Source organism: Pipistrellus kuhlii, unplaced genomic scaffold (assembly GCF_014108245.1).
Source record: "Pipistrellus kuhlii isolate mPipKuh1 unplaced genomic scaffold, mPipKuh1.p scaffold_m20_p_12, whole genome shotgun sequence".
NCBI classification, from domain to species: Eukaryota; Metazoa; Chordata; class Mammalia; order Chiroptera; family Vespertilionidae; genus Pipistrellus; species Pipistrellus kuhlii.
The window spans coordinates 47,691,076-47,707,419 of NW_023425427.1; the positions used below are offsets into that span (position 1 = coordinate 47,691,076).

General features: G+C 42.7%; 2 protein-coding genes across 2 annotated transcripts in view; both read right to left on the bottom strand.

The window, feature by feature from the left end:
• Positions 1-4,225: 4,225 nt before the first annotated feature.
• On the bottom strand, positions 4,226-8,256 carry KLHL9 (kelch like family member 9). Its single transcript, XM_036434178.2, has one exon. The coding sequence runs from the start codon at positions 8,254-8,256 to the stop codon at positions 6,403-6,405; it is 1,854 nt and encodes a 617-aa protein (XP_036290071.1). The 3' UTR covers positions 4,226-6,402.
• Positions 8,257-14,679: 6,423 nt separating this feature from the next.
• LOC123652173 overlaps positions 14,680-16,344 on the bottom strand; it is a 45,573-nt gene continuing 43,908 nt past the window's right edge. The window contains exon 4 of the mRNA XM_045580296.1: positions 14,680-16,125. Coding sequence (XP_045436252.1) covers positions 15,899-16,125 — 227 coding nt within the window. The 3' untranslated portion in view covers positions 14,680-15,898. The remainder of the gene's footprint in view (positions 16,126-16,344) is intronic.

Consider the following 16,344-nt stretch of genomic DNA (forward strand, 5'->3'; position numbering starts at 1 on the left):
TTTAAAATCATTCAAAACTACCAAATATTTTTGAAATGTTTAATTCTTTGCTTAACATTTACTTTGGGGTACTTAACTTTTAATTTGCCTTCATATCAGAAAATAATTTTTAACTTCACCAGCTGCTAGATATTTATCTAGATATTGTAAAGTTTTTCTGTTTAGCATTTGACAATGAGAACAGACAATTTAGACAAAATCATCAATTCGAATCTTTTGTATTTTGAATTAAATCAAACTTCCCAAAGGACTTTTAGTGGTTTCAATCCAAGCCTAGCCTTCTCAAACAAAAGGAAACAGCTTTAACCTAAATCTGTAACTGCATAAATGTGATGTAGGTGGGACCTCCGGAAAGTGCTTAAATTGTGAGGGCCCAGTCCTCATAAATGGGGTTACTGCCCATATTAAAAAAAGGCTCCCGAGGATCCCAACTCCCTTCCCGCTTGGGAGAATATAAGAAGTCTGCAATGCAGAAGGCCCTCTGACCATGCTGAAGCCATGACCTTAAATCTGTGAACAATGAATTTGTTATTGATAAGCTACCCACTCTGTGGTATTTTGTTAACGAAACCTGAACTAAAGCAGTAGGAATGAAGACATCTTTAGCAAATCAGCTCATTAAAAACTGGACTCTGCCTTATTTGCTTTGTCATTTGCATACTTGAGGACTCAAGGATAAAGTCCATGTCTTCCTTGAGTGGAAGAATGACGGAGCCCTTTCACATAGACAGGGAACACAGAAACCAGGGCCTAAGGGCAAGAAAGGCTAAGTATTGATATATATATATATATATATATTCAATTTTCGACATAGTCAGTGGAGGTATTCTAGGGTAGCCAGTAGAAATATGGGTCTCATGTTTGGAGACATGATTCTAAGGACATACATATGCCAGTTATAATCACAGAAATGACATTTGGAACAATTTGGGAGGTCAAGACTACGTGCAGAGAGGATGAAATGTGGCACCTAACTTAGAATTGTGAGGAACACCAATCGTCCCTAAAATGGGAGGGGATGGATAACAAAGGAAAGAGGAGGATCAGGAAAGCAGATGGTGGCATAGAAGCCAGATGAAGGTCAGACTTTAAATGGAGACTGTGGTCAATGTCCGATGCTTCTGAGATGTCAGCCACAGCCAACTGATTGTGACCTCTGACCTGTTAGATGTAGCTTATTGTAAACCCTGGCTGAGCCGTTTTGGGTCCCTCCTAGAGCCTCTGGATTTCGGACCTCTGGCTTCCAGAACTGCGCACACTCCTCTGCAACATTATTGCTCCCTGCTCACCGGGAAGCAATCCCAGGAACCGGATAGGGGGCTCACGCGTTCTGAGGCCTATCAGGGAGTTCCTGCCTGCTCAAAGCCAACATCACTGGTGCATGGGAAGCTCAGGGCTGAGGATGTTCTGGTCTGTGGGGAACTTCATCACCACAGTTTAGAATCTAAACCAAGAGTCTCAAGACTTACTTCCCTGTCTCCCCCTGGTCCCTGGAGAGGCCTCTGCCACTGGACAAAGCCCAAGGCAGCCAGGTGTCTTGGGATGTGCAGGAGGTGACCGCTGAGCAAGAGAATGGCTCCACGAAGCTTCACCCCACTTCATTATCGTTTTATTTTTTATCCAATCCCCAAGGTTTCATTTTGCTTTCTCCCACCTCCCTAATGTATCTTATGTAACCCACTCACGTCTCCTCCTTTAATTGTAATGTATAAAACAAGGTGCAAAACCGCCATTCTCCTTTATCTCAGTATTGAGATTTTACTTCCAGGCATTTGTCGACAGTTTGGCTCAAACACACAAAAATTCTTCTTATACTGGTCTAAGTGAGAAAGGGAAGATTATTCAGAAAGTGGTGTTGGAATATAGATAACAACTTGAAAACATACAGTAAGCTTCCAGGTGATGCTGATGGTCTGGAGATATTTTAAGCAGAATCTTGGCTCTAGTGCAGTCACTGCTCTTAGCCTTAGCTGCACATCAGAATCACCTGGTATGTTTTTAGTCTTATTTCCCAAAGGTTCTGATTGACTTGGTGTGAAATGTGACCCAGGCATGATTGATTTTAAAATTTTCTAATGTGTAGTCAGGGTTGAGAATCATTATTGTAAATTTTGTCTTCCAAATCCTTTTTGATTGCTTTTCCTCTCTTATGCCCATTACATGTACCTTTAATTTTTTTTTCATTGCCTAGAGCCATGGTAGGCAAACTGCGGTGTGGCTCTTTGGCCCCTTGAGTGTGGCTCTTCCACAAAATACCATGGCCTGGGCAAGTCTATTTTGAAAAAGTGGCATTAGAAGAAGTTTAAAAAATTTGGCTCTCAAAAGAAATTTCAATCGTTGTACTGTTGATATTTGTCTTTGTTGAGTAATGAGTTTGCCAACCACTGGCCTAGAGAATATATAGGTCATACTCATTAAGATGGCTTACAAGGTCCTTTACAATCTCATATTCATTCATTCTTTCCAAAAAAACATCATGATGATGGATGTACAGCAATGTGAATGGACGTAATGCCACTAAAGTTTCCAATTAAACATGGTTAAACGGACAAATGTTATGTTTACTACAATAAAAAACTGAGCACCTTAAAAAAACATACATTAAATTTTATATCAGAAGTCTAGTAGTGTCATATCCAGCCCTGGCCGGTTTGGCTCAGTGGATAGAGTGTTGGCCAGTGGACTCAAGGGTCCCAAGTTTGATTCCAGTTAAAGGCAGGTGCCTTGGTTTCGGGCACATCCCCAGTGGGGGATATGCAGGAGGTAGCTGATCGATGTTTCTCTCTCATCAATGTTTCTAACTCTCTCTCCCTCTCCCTTCCTCTCTCTAAAAAAAATCAATAAGCCAAAACCGGTTTAGCTCAGTGGATAGAGCGTCAGCCTGTAGACCGAAAGGTCCCAGGTTTAATTCTGGGCAAGGGCATATACCTTGGTTTCGGGCACATCCCCAGTAGGGGGTGTGCAAGAGGTAGCTGATCGATGATTCTCTCTCATCGATGTTTCTAACTCTCTATCCCTCTCTCTTCATCTCTGTAAAAAATCAATAAAATATATTTTTAAAAAATCAATAAAATATATATATTTTTAAAAAGAGTGATATCCATGCTGAAACCGGTTTGGCTCAGTGGGTAGAGCGTCAGCCTGGGGACTGAAGGGTCCTGGGTTCAATTCCGGTCAAGGGCATGTACCTTGGTTGCGGGCACATCCCCAGTAGGGGGTGTGCAAGAGGCAACTGATCGATGATTCTCTCATCGATGTTTCTAACTATCTATCCCTCTCTCTTCCTGTGAAAAGGCAATAAAATATATTATTTAAAAAAAAAAGAGTGATATCCATAAATACTAGGATAATTATACCACCTAATCATGGGGAAAAGTTAAGAAAGCATTTTTTAAATGACAAAAGAAAAACTAATCTCACTACATTACAAAAATAAGCTATATGTTAATACATATACTAAAAAATGATGGGGAAATATCTGCTGTAAAGAAATATTAATATTCTTATTAAAATAAAGGTTTTTATAAAAATTACTCATTTCAACCAGAAAGGAAAACTATTAAACAGGACACAAGCAGTTAATGCCACTTTAGCATGTTAAGGATTGGCACTGGCAAAGAAATAGGATAAAGGGCAAGGAATTTGACATCAGTGCTTTGTGAAAAAAAAACAGGAACATTATCTCCAAAAGGTCAAAATGCAAAGAAAAAGACAAATTTGATCTAAAAAATTAATTGAATGGCCCTGCCTTTGCAAAACTGTAATACTGTTAGGGGTAGAAATACAATAATGGGGACTAGCTATGAGAAATATTAATCATACTCTGCTAACCAGGATTTTTTTGCGTTGATTAGAAAAGGCACATTATGGTTGAGAATTGTCACTCTGGAACATGGGAGCTAATATCGGAATGCAGTCCATCCTCCTTTTCTGAGAACTACCTAGATTAACTACCTTGTTGCTGAGGCAATTTGGTCCCAGAGGCACCCACCCTCTGTGATCCCACCAATCCCCATTGCCTGTAACCTATTACCATTATCTTGCCTACTTTTCCTCTACCCAATATAAGTAGCTGATTTGTGGGGAGGGGAGAGCATTATTGGAATAAAAACCCATATATGACTCAAGTCTGTCTCTGCTTAATTGGTTCAAGTAGTGACAGACAGGCCAAACCCATTGTTTGTTCGGTTACAATACTGAGGGGGAAAAAATCAATGCAAACAAATGCCAGTTAAATTAAATTTATTATATAAAGAGGTCATATAACTTGATATGAAAAAAAGGCAACCCCAATAGGTACTACAAAGGCAAAGGACAAGAACATCTGATCAAAGGAAACAAATACTTAACCTCATTAATAATCAAGGAAATAACTGGGATGCCATTTCTTGCTTATTCTATACACAAGGCTAATTTCTATGCACAGCAATTTCTACGTTTTCTATTTTCTAAATATATGCAAATGTGTTATTTTTAGTAATAAAAAACTGAGACATTAAAAAAACATTGAAGTATGAAAACTTCTGCCAATGCAGAAATCATGAAAAGCATTGAAATGAATCAACACTTGTATGGGCAGTGAAGTTCTGATCCATGGAAGCCAATTCCTTTTGTCTTGGTTCCTGAGTTTTATTATGGTATTTGTCAATAATAAGAAGGATATTCCTGACTTACACTACGACAATTTCCTAAATATAGGGATATACATATACATATATGTGTATGTTAAGTGTATATATATAAATTTTTTCTTCAGGTAGACATTCCAGGAAAGTACTTCAGAATTACTCATGACAGCCCTGGCCAGTGTGGCTCAGTTGGTTGAGCATCATCCCATGAACTAAGAGGTCATCTGTTTGATTCCTGGTCAGGGCACATGCCCAGTTTGTGGGCTCAATTCCTGGTAGGGGGCATGGAGGAGGCGGTGGCCAACGTTTCTCTTTCTCTCTCCCTTCCTCCCTCTCTCTCTCTCTCACTAAAATCAATTAAAAACATATTCTAAAAAAAGGAATTACTCACTAAAAGGACTCCTGTGATTCCATTTGCTGATAAGGTCCCATTAAGATCTCCCAAGATAGTTCTCAACCAATAGGGATGCCTTGGTATTGAAGAGCCTGGAGATCTACTTTAGTACAGCCTCCAAGAGATAGCAGTGTCCTACGCTTTCTGTAGCTGGCTCCTTAGGGAAGCTGAAGTTCGTCCTGTCCTGTAGACATAGCCAAAAGGACGTTTTCTGATCTGATGCAGAACAGAGTTGCTTACTCAGATCATGGCTTGAGGCAGACCACACAAAGCTCAGGATGCATGGGAGCAGCACCAGGGCAGCCACCCCAAATCAAATAATCTTGTTAGAAGGACTAAATTGGGAGACTGAATTTAAAATCCTATAGCTTTGTTCATCAGCATGTTTCTTTCTTTGCTTTTATAATCATATGTTTTACTGAGCAAAAAGGGAGAAAGGAGCAGAGCCTAAATTTACTGAGTAAAAGCAATGCTCTGAAACCTGAGCTCTGCTAAGTAATCTGTAGAAAAGCAACTAACTCTACAAAAAAACAACAATAATATACAAGCAGAAAAAGTATTAAGTTTCATCTGCAGGAACAACTTAGTCAAATGCTAAACTTGGTTGTCAATTCAATGTTACAGTACTTATCTATTTCAATTCAGTCAGCATGACTATATAGACATTTATTTATACTCTGGTACTGAATTCCAATTCTAGCTGCAAACAGAATTTAAATTTAAAAGCAATTAATCTCTACTTGAAGTGCCAATTTAAAAATGAGATTATGTGCGTGTGTGTGTGTGTATCTCATGCACATATGTATTGTATGTATGTGTGAATTTGTGTGCATTTTCTCTTTTTCTCACTCTCTCCAGAAATATAAACTCTGACACTGATTTTTTTCAAGTTAATATTTCTGAGTTTTTTATTTCTTCTGCCTGCCTAAGAAACTTCACATATTCTGAATGCATCCACACAACCTACTGAGTTGGCAGCTATGTCAAAAATTCTATGAAAAAAGGGAAGTAGCTAATAATACTTGGTGACCTTTTCCTTATTTTTTAGGTTAGAGCTGGCAGCCACCCTTTGATGTTTTGTAATAAAAGATGAAAACTTTCAACTTTGAAGCATGATAAACATTACTACACATTTACTACAATTACCCTACAATCTAACATACACCACAAAAAACCTCTAACATTTATTACCTTATCTTTTTGTGTGTTAAAACAGCTGGCTATGTTGAATATTTTCAGAATGCATTTAACCATTTGATAAACCTATTAAGCCAAACAATACAAACAGCATCAGTTACCTTTCTAATAACTTGACCAATCACTGGGAGTTATAAGTGAAGAGGATGAGATCATGCACCGCAAAGTTATAACACCTTTGTCCTAGGAATGATCTGAAGGTGCTGAAAGAGGTGATTCTCTAGAAGGTGACCCAGTATTTTCTTCAGGTGGAAAAACCGTGAGAGTACAAGCTCGAATGCCACCAAGTGACTCTGGAAGATCAAAAACTTTATGCCACTCATCCTTTTCTGGGTCATATTTCTGGACAATTTCTACCATACAACGATTATTCCAAGAATATCCACCTACAACATAGATTTTATTTTCAAAGACAGCAACTCCAACATCACTTTGACCTCTTAACATGGCAGCAATCGGTGTCCACTGGTCAAGGGTTGGTGAATAGTATTCACAGCTTAGGACATCATCATAATCACTTGTTCCTCTGAAGTGATTGCCACCAATGACATAGAGTTTGTCTCCAACTGTACACATGCAATGCAGACCCCTGACTGTAGTCATTGGAGCTTTCTGTGTCCATTTGTCTGTATCGGGGTCAAAGCACATGAGCTCATTTTGGAAGGTGTCATGAGTAATTCCTCCTGAAATATACATCAAGCCTCCATATACCGTTCCTGCGTGGCCGTAGTGGGGTTCACTCATTTTTGCAACATAGCTCCACTCGTTCATTCTTGGATTGTAGCATTCCACTGTGGCCAGTTCACCAGCTGCACTTCGCCCACCAACGGCATACAAATGTCCTTTGAGGGCACTCAAGTGGAAGAACGTGCGCTTTTCATTTAGTGATGCAACCTGCATCCACTTATTATACCGAGGATCAAACCTGAAAACTGTATCGACAGCAGTCTTTCCTTTCGTATCGTAATTACTTTGACCGCCAACTACGTAAAGGAAGTTTCCAATGACAGCAATGCCATGCTGGTAACGGGGAGCATCCATGGGGGCTAAAGACCTCCACTCTTGTGACCTTTCATCGTACATCCGCAATTCTTTGCTGACAACCAGCTGCTGCCTCAAAACGCCTCCTAAGGTAACCAAGTGCGTCGAGTCCGATCGAATGGCCGTTCTATCTGACTGCATCACTGGCTGCATGTACGGCATCATTTGGTAATTGCTAGCTTCCAAAAGCAAATTCACACAGGTGTTGTCTGTTCTCATGAAGTCTACTGTCTGCACGTAATTGATGAGGTCCTGCGGGGTCATTAGTGGAAATCGAATATTCTTCATTAATTTTGCAGCATAGTCCATCCGAGGATCTTCCAATCTTAGCCAGCGACAGGCAGCCTTGAACAGCTCAAGTTCAGTACAGTGCTTCAAACTATTACTGGAAAGCACAAAGGCAAGGCGTTCGAAAGGGAGTTTCAGGAACTCTCCGGTACTCAGTAACGCAGTGAAATTCTTCAGGATGAAATTATTGACATATTTGTCCACTTCTATAAGATTATAGGTGTTAGCTATTCTCCCAACCTCAACACAGTTATCCAAAGAGACTCCCGAAATAAGAAACACTTTACAGAAGTCCAAAACGGGCAAAATTTGCAAAAAGCTGGCAGCTTCGAGTGTGTCCTGGAGACTGTCCATGTTAAGAGAAAGCTTTGCCGTATAAATAAAGTCAATTATCTTCTTCAGGCCGACCTTGTTCACCCCGTGAAGCTTGATGCACATTAAATCTTGTTCCTTCATCCCCCCGGTGAACATGGCCTTGAAATAATCGCTAGCAGACGCCATCATGGCTCTGTGAACGCGGAAGACCTCCTCCCCGTCACCGGGCACCAGAGTCACATCACAAAGCAATCCTTCTATTCTGAGCTGATCGAAGCCTTGCAACACCACTGAGCTGTGGGTGTTGCTGGTGAAAATCCGTGTGGTTCCTGCCTTGCAGGGCTGCAAATGGGCGGAGACGCCCATCTCTCCGTTACCCAGAGACACTTTCATGGAAAAAGCCTCTGGCACGAAGATGCGCGCCGGTGAACGGAGAACGGGATGGAAACCGGAATGCTTTCAAGGAAACAAAGATGTTTTCCAAAGGGAGCGGGACAGCTCGCTCTCCGCGTCAAGGGCAAGCCGTCCCCCGCGGCCCCCCGCGGCCCCCCGCAGGCACGCCGGGCGGGAGGTCCTCCACTTACAACGGCGGCGCAGCAGGACCACAGCGGGCCCCGGGCCTCAGATCAGACTGTTATGCAGATGATTCATCCTCCGAAGGCAGCGCAGTCAGCGGGTTCGCCTGGTCCGGCGGCCTGCGCGGCGGCTCTCCCTGCAGCGCTTCCGCTCCGGGCGAAGGGGAGGCGCCTCCACGTCCTGCAGCTGCGGGCTCCCGGGGCGGTGCGGCCCGCCCGGCACCTCCGCGGACCGCCCGGCCCGTCGCGTCCGCCGCTGTCACCGGGGCGTCGCCGCCGCGGCTCCGGGCCACTCAGGGAGGAAGGGCCTGGAACACGGGCCTGGAACACCGGCCGAGCCCCGCCGCCGCGCCGCCGCGCCACCGCCCAGCCGCCCCTTCCGGAAAGGCCTAGCGAGTCCCAGGATCCCTCGGGCTAGGAGCGGCCGCCGCAGCGACTGCGCCTGCGCGGCCGCCGGACTCGCCGAGAGCGGACGTAGGGGTGGGGGAGGGGGCGCGCAGGGCGGGGCGGGGGCTGCGCGGGGTCGGCGCCCGCAGGGCCTCGGGGTCACGTGGTCTGGGGGGGACTGAAAAGGCCAGAGTCGGAGCCCGCGTTTACGCTGCGCGTTCGGTGTGAACTCTGAGCAGCATCTGAGCGCTCCATGCCAACGTGTATGGTTTTCTTTAAGATTTTCGCAGCCTGACTTCTGCTTTTTTGAGTAACAGCGAAATGCGTCTTTTGTGGAAACGGAACGGAAACGAGGCAGACCTCGGGGGGAGGGGAGGAGATATGCTTAGAATTTTTCCTCTATAAAAAGCTTTGTAAGTTATATCCCAGGCCATTTCACGGACATCTCAATTATAACTGTGGCTCAGATTTTCAAAAGCTTAATCAGTTACAATACATATCACTTGTCTTTTTAAATACCGAGTTGTGACCATGCTGTGTAAATAATAAAACCTTTGCCTGCCAGGGGAATTCCATCAGTAAGTGTTTTTTTTTCATGCTTTTCCACTCACAAATTTTCAATGATTACACAATTATCCAGTAATTAGACATACAATCGTTTCCTTTGCCCATTGTTTATTTTTTGAATGCATACCTTCTTATCCTCCATTGTTTTTATACAATCTGAAATAAGCATAGGATGTGGACACTTTGCCCTGTAATTCAGGATGAATATTTCTTTCCAAAACGTCACCAGCAATGCTTGAGTATGCTCTATTGATATTTCCTTTACAGGTATTTTATTAACTTGGATTTCTTCTTTAATTACTAGTCAATTTAAGTTTGGAATGTGAATAATTGTATTCTTGGACATAATTCTTTCAACATTATCCACAATTTGAAGTTATTATTGTCTTAAATTCTTCTAGCTTATTTATGCATATGCAAACTAATCAGAATATAGCTATTAATATATTCTTTTTACACTCTTCCTGTTTTTTAATAAAAGATAGCATCCCATACTCACTGTTCTGCACCTATCTCTTTTCACTTGGAAATCTTCCCATATTAATATATAGAGAACTTCTTTATTTTATTTTATTTTAAACAGTTGTATTGTTTCCCACTGAGTGTGTCATAAATTATTTAGGCAGTCCTCTACCCATTGACATTTAGCTGGTCCCAATTGTTTGTTGTTTCTGGGGAGATGGCAACAAGATCCAGAAGGTTTAGACCACTGCTACCCTCCACCAAATCCTTCAGCAGGTTTTCAACATGTTTAGCATAAGAGGCTGTTTGGAATGAAATTATCCTGAAGAAAATCTTCCTGGACCTGATCAGCATTCGAAGACCTGGAGACCAGCTTGTTGTCAGAGTTGGGAGTGGAAGGACTCTCCTAAGCTATGGAAACCCCATACTGGACCTGAAGATGTACTTGCAAGGACTCAGTCTCTCCGTGGAAATGAAAGCAGAGAGCTGGTGTTCCTGGGAATTTGTGAGAGGAAGAAATCACGGTACCTTTCTCCTTTTTAACAAGCTTCCAAGAATGATTGGCAGCCAAGGAATCAGTTCTGTGAAAACAATTATTACAGACCAATGCCATTCATCATTTCAAGACTTTTTTTTTCTGCCTTCATCATGAAATAAATTTGTCACAATACTTATTGGTATGCTACTAAGCCTCCTCCCAAAATTCAGTTTTGTGTGCCCAATACACTAGTAAGCCAAACTCTGTGACACTGGCGGTTCGAGAAAAAGAAAGGATTCAATTTGGCCAAAGACAGAGGACAGGAGAGCAATATCTTTCAAATCTGTCTTCCTCAAAAAGCAAAAGCACGGGAGTGTTTTTGTGGCAAAGAAGTAGGGGACAGGGGGAGTTTCAGAGAACCCAAGGGAAAGACCCTTTCTTCAGTAACATAACATTTTGTGCAACCAAACTTCTGGGCATCTGGACCTCAGTTTCAGAAGGATTTTTTCTGTGGGACTGTTCTGCTTTCCTGGGTCCACAGCTAAAACACAACTGAGGTCAAGATATTACGTTTCACTCTGTCTCAGTAGTCAGCAGACCCAGGACCTTGTTCCTAAGACTATTGGTTGTTGAGCAGAACCTCATTGTCCTGAGGACTTCATGATTACACAACAGAGAGGGAGGTGAATGAGGCAAGTGAGGTGACGGGGAAGGGGATTCAATAAGAATAGGACCACAGTTCTTTAATGGTATTCACCTTACTAACTATAGGTACGAGGCTTTCCTACAGACCCTGGGAGACGAGGATCCTGCAAGATTAAAACAGGCCTGTAAAAAGATGAGACGCCTGGCAGCCTGGATGAATCCATTGCTAAAATAAATAAATAAATAAATAAATAAAAGTAAATTTTGGGAGCAGACAAGGACAGGATTTGGTTGCTGTGCCTAGACCCTGACACCCTTTGGGAGTTTTGGCCTCAGGAATGCTGACTATTCTCAGGTCCCAGGAACTGGTCGAGCTGGGTTTTAACAGCATTGAAAATTAACTAGTACCTTGTTATGGGATTTCAAGATCCTGGAAGGAGACACACGGACCACAGACCCTGCAGACATTCTTCTCCTCCTCCTCCCCCTTGCCTGCAGTCTTCTTCCTCACCCCTATATAATCAGCCTGCTAGTAGGGGAGGTGACTTTACAGGATGACCTGCTGCTCTCTTCATTCTGCCAGCATTATTGGAAATAAACAATTATATATGACTCATTCTTATCTCCGCTTAATTTGGCTCAAGTCGTGACGGGCGGTCTGGACCCGCTTTGTGTCCGGTTTCAAAGGGCCATGGTGGAGCCTAGGTCTCTTTGTTCCCAAGTTCAAGTTCTGTTATTCTCATTTTCCCCTTCCAAATCTCTGGCTGTAAGTACTGCCTTTGAGTCTGGGCAAGAGGGGTCCCTGTCCTGGGCTCAGAACTTTGGAGGGACCAGGAGGCGCTGCCTACCCAGGGCCCACCTTCGCCCTACCTGGTCCCCTTACAGTTTAGAATATTGTAAACCGAAATTCCCAAAGAAATGCAGGGAACGGAGAGATTTAGAAAAGGAGAGACCTCATTCAGGTGAAACAATTTACAAAGACGACAAACACCGCCTTCTGCAGAAACTGAAAATTTACTCCACAGAGGCAAAGTGGGAGGCTGCTTTTAAGAGGGAAAGTTCCCACCCAACTTCCCAACTAGTCCAATTTAATGCAAATGAGGTTTCCAAATTTATACTGTTCTAATTGGCCTGAATCATCCAGTTCTGATTAGTCAGTGTCATGCATTCTGGTTGGTCATCACAGAGCAGTTCTTATTCATTGGTATAGATGCAAATGAGGATATAATTGTGCTGTTCTGATTGGACAAGGCATGTTTCAGTTCATTGGTGGAATGACAAAACCAGGGCTTTCCCCTGCAGTGACTAGCTCAGACTAACCCCTATGGAGTGGTAACTTGGGGCTAAATGTCTCACTTTAGCCAAGAACAATTTTCAGAAAGTGTTTACACAGGTGTGCTGTCTGCCAGGAGTTCCATCTGCAGTTGGAGGGAGTTCACAGGTCTTGAAGGTAGATTTGAATAGTGCATCAAAATGTCTAATATAGCCCTGCCAGTTTATTGTAGTTCAGTGGTTGAGTGTCAATCTATGAACCAGAAGGTCATGGTTTAATTCCCAGTAAGGGCACATGCCCGGGTTTTAGGCTCAATCTCCAGTCTCGGGTGTAAAGGAGGCAGCCAATCAATGACTCTCTTTCATCATTGATGTTTCTATCTCTTCCTCTCCCATCCTCTGAAATCAATGTTTTTAAATGTTGAAATAAAAAAAATTTAAATGTCTAATATAAATGCCAAAGTGTTGAATTTTGTTCACAGGATTATGTATCTGTAAACTAAAGCTATTTGGCTCCATTCTTGACACAGGCACTGTCTTGAAGAATAAAAATAGAATCTTCTTTGGAGTTTCCCAAGAAGATGTCTTAAGGGATGGACAGGATGGTTCCACAGAATAATCTGTAGTATTTCTCTACAGACATCTTTCCAGCTCCAAATTTATACAAAAATAGCGCCATCTAAGTCTTGTTACAGAGGTAAGAAACCTCAGTTTTTTTTTAGGAAGTCTAACAAGATACTCAAATAATTGGGCTGCATGAATATGGGCAACTGAGGAGCTGAACAGCATAAAGGGAAAGCGATGAGAAGCACACAGGCATCAAAGACACTGGCTACGGAAATTTCCTAACCTCTGTGGCATCTCATTCATTTGGAATGGCAAACTTCTTTCTTGTGAGAAATGTTCCCCCCATTAATTTTAGAGTGGAAGAGAGAGGGAAAAACATAAATGTGAGAAAAACACATCAACTAGTTGCCTCCCATACCCACTCTGACTCTGGGATCAAACCTGCCACCCAGGTATGTGCTCCTGACCAGGATTTGAACCAGAGATCCTTCAATGCTCTAACCATTGAGCACACAAGCCAGGGCTTGAATGGTGAACTTCTTAATGACCTTGTTCTTGTGCACACATCAGGTGCAACTGGTGCAGCAAATAGCCCTCGGTGTATTTGGCATGACTATTTCTCCTTTTTTTGGTTACCGTGGAAAGGACTATTCCTTTTTTTAAAAAAATGAGTGTTCAGGGGGATTTTGTTTGTTTCTCTTCCTCTTTCTTTTTATTCTTTTGTATTGACTTGGGCATACCCAAATTTTCAACTTGGCCCATAAATTGCAAAAAGGCTTAATAACAGTATTTTGATGGACAAAGTGTACCTAAGGACTCAGGCCCTGGGATATTTATTAGAAGCGCTTTATGGGTATCTGTTGAGTGGATGGGATCATTGAACTGGGCACCTTTGTCACTGTGTGAATGGAATGATATAGATCAGTGACTTTCAACCTTTTCTACCTCATGGCATATAGAAACTAATTACTGCAGCACATCAAAAAAATATATATTTTTTGCCAATCTGACCAAAAAAATAGGTATAATTTTGATTCACTCACACTAGATGGCCATTGTTGGCTTTTGATATTTATTTTTTATTTGACTATCTAAGGGGAAAAAATTCAGTACAATTGACTAAGTAGGTTCTGTGTGATCTAAAAATTCTTGCGGCACATGGGTTGAAAATCGCTTATGTAGATACTGGGAAGCCAAGGGATGGATTTCCATAAGCCATATTACCCATTTTCACAGCCTTCCTTAGGAAGTGTCCTCCACCCATGACATTGGCACCTGGAAGCTATGTTGCTGCTGCCTGTGGCTGCTAAACCAGTGTGAGCCAATCAGAAAGCTAGTCTTAAGAATTTGACTCAAGGCAAAACTGGTTTGGCTCAGTGGATAGAGCATCAGCCTGGGACTGAAAGGTCCCGGGTTCGATTCTGGTCAAGGGCATGTACCTTGGTTGCGGGCACATCCCCAGTAGGGGGTGTGCAAGAGGCAGTTGATCAATGATTCTCTCTCATCAATGTTTCTAACTCTCTATCCCTCTCCTTTCCTCTCTGTAAAAAGTCAATAAAAATATATTTAAAAAAAAGAAAGAAAAAAAGAATTTGACTCAAGAAAGCCAGAACCTTAGACACAGGAGTCAAGTAACAATAGTGGAACGTTCTGAGGTTGCTGGGGATTAGGTGATTCTTACCTCTTACCAGGCCTTATTGCTTAACTCTGACTCAGATTCTGTGAGATAGCATAGTATTCCTAGAATACTTTCCTTGCAACACATATTGATGCAGATGGTCACATCTTCCTAGAAGCATATATATATATATTTTTTTTTTTAGGATAAATCATGTCCTTTTAATAATAAAAATACACTTTTAAAATGTTTTTAACATAGATTTACTTATCCATTTTAAATTTTTATTCCAAATGTATACTTTATGATATGCATAGTATTTTATAACTGTAATATATATACTATCTATAAAGAGGGAATATGCTAATTGACCCTCACATGGTTGCAGAGATGGCAGTGCCCACAGTCAATAAGGAGGGAATATGCTAATTGACCACCCCATTCTCAAAGATGGCGGCATCCACAGCCACAAGATGGCAGTGCCCAGTCCTCTCAGCCCCATCAGGGCAGCAGGGGTGTGGTAAGGTGGGGCCCACCCCTCGGTGGGCTGGGTCTTGCCATGCGCCTGCCTCCAGAGTCCCCCAGTTCCCTCAGCCCCCCAGCCACCCAGGGCTGGCCCGAGGTGCGGGCAAACCTTGGATGACGGCTGCCCAGCCACCCAGGACCACCTGAGGCTCAGATAACTAGGACCAGCTGAGGCTTGCTCTGCCTGCAGAGGCAGCAGCAGAGGTGTGATGGGGCGTGATGCCTTCCTCTGATAGCCGGGTAGCCTCCCACCCCTGAGGGCTCCCAGACTGTGAGAGGAGGCAGGCCAAACTGAGGAACCCCCCTCCAGTGCATGAATTTTCAGGCACCAGGCCTCTAGTATATACTATAAATAAAAATAAACATACTGTATCTGAGATGTGTGCTCAAGAGGAGTGAATTATTGAATACCTGTATCTCCATAATCCTCAGTACTTCAGCTTAAAGACATGGGTGGACATTCTTAGGCATTCAATATATATGTTAAAAGTTGAAAGTTTTGTTTTGGTCACAAGGAAATAGCACAAGACTTATATCCATATAATTTTTTGGACATGTGAAGTGTACCCAGGAGAGTTAGGTTGTGCGAGATGCGTGCCCATAGCATTGAGTAAATGTCATAATCTCTTCCCCCAAGGTGGCTGTTGGCTGTCAGGAAAAAATCAAGAGCCCACAAATCACCACTTCCAGACTCTGGGTTCACAGAGAGGCTCTGCCCTGCTCACCGAGAGACCAAGGATCAGAGTGTCACCCAGCTCAGCCAGGCCAGCAGCATTTGCAAGGTCCCAACAGCCCTACCCTTTTCCTTCCTGATGGCCCTGTTGAAGCTTACCTGCACTCCATCTGCTCTCTGTGCTGTGACAGGACTCAGACCCACAGCCTGGCTAAAAGGGGGCCTTGATTCTCCTGGTACAAATGAGAATCTTCCCTCCCTCCTGCCTAAAATGCAGAAACAACTTTAGGTTCCCCGAGAAAGCCTTTGGCCGCACCAGTTCCGGAAGGCTCAAGCCAGCTGTTGTCCATGAGATGATCCTGCAGGCATTCCACCTCTTCAGGAAAGAAAGCTCCTTTGCTGCTTGAGACATGCCCAGGCTTTGTGCTGGATCCCCAGTAGAGAGCATACTTCTCTCTCTCATTGATATTTCTTTCTCTTTCTCTCAATCTCCCTGAAACAAATAAAAACATATTAAAGAGAAGAAAAGGAAAGTGGGAAACTGGACAATGCAATCTCTTTCTCAATACCTAAGGTAAATAATGGTCAGAATCAGCTAAAAATATAAAATACACGATGGAAATCCACAGAGCAAGAGACAGCTGTGTGTAATTCAGAGGTATAAATGGATTTAACAAAACGAAAAAAAATTTTTTTCCCTCAGAAAACTCAC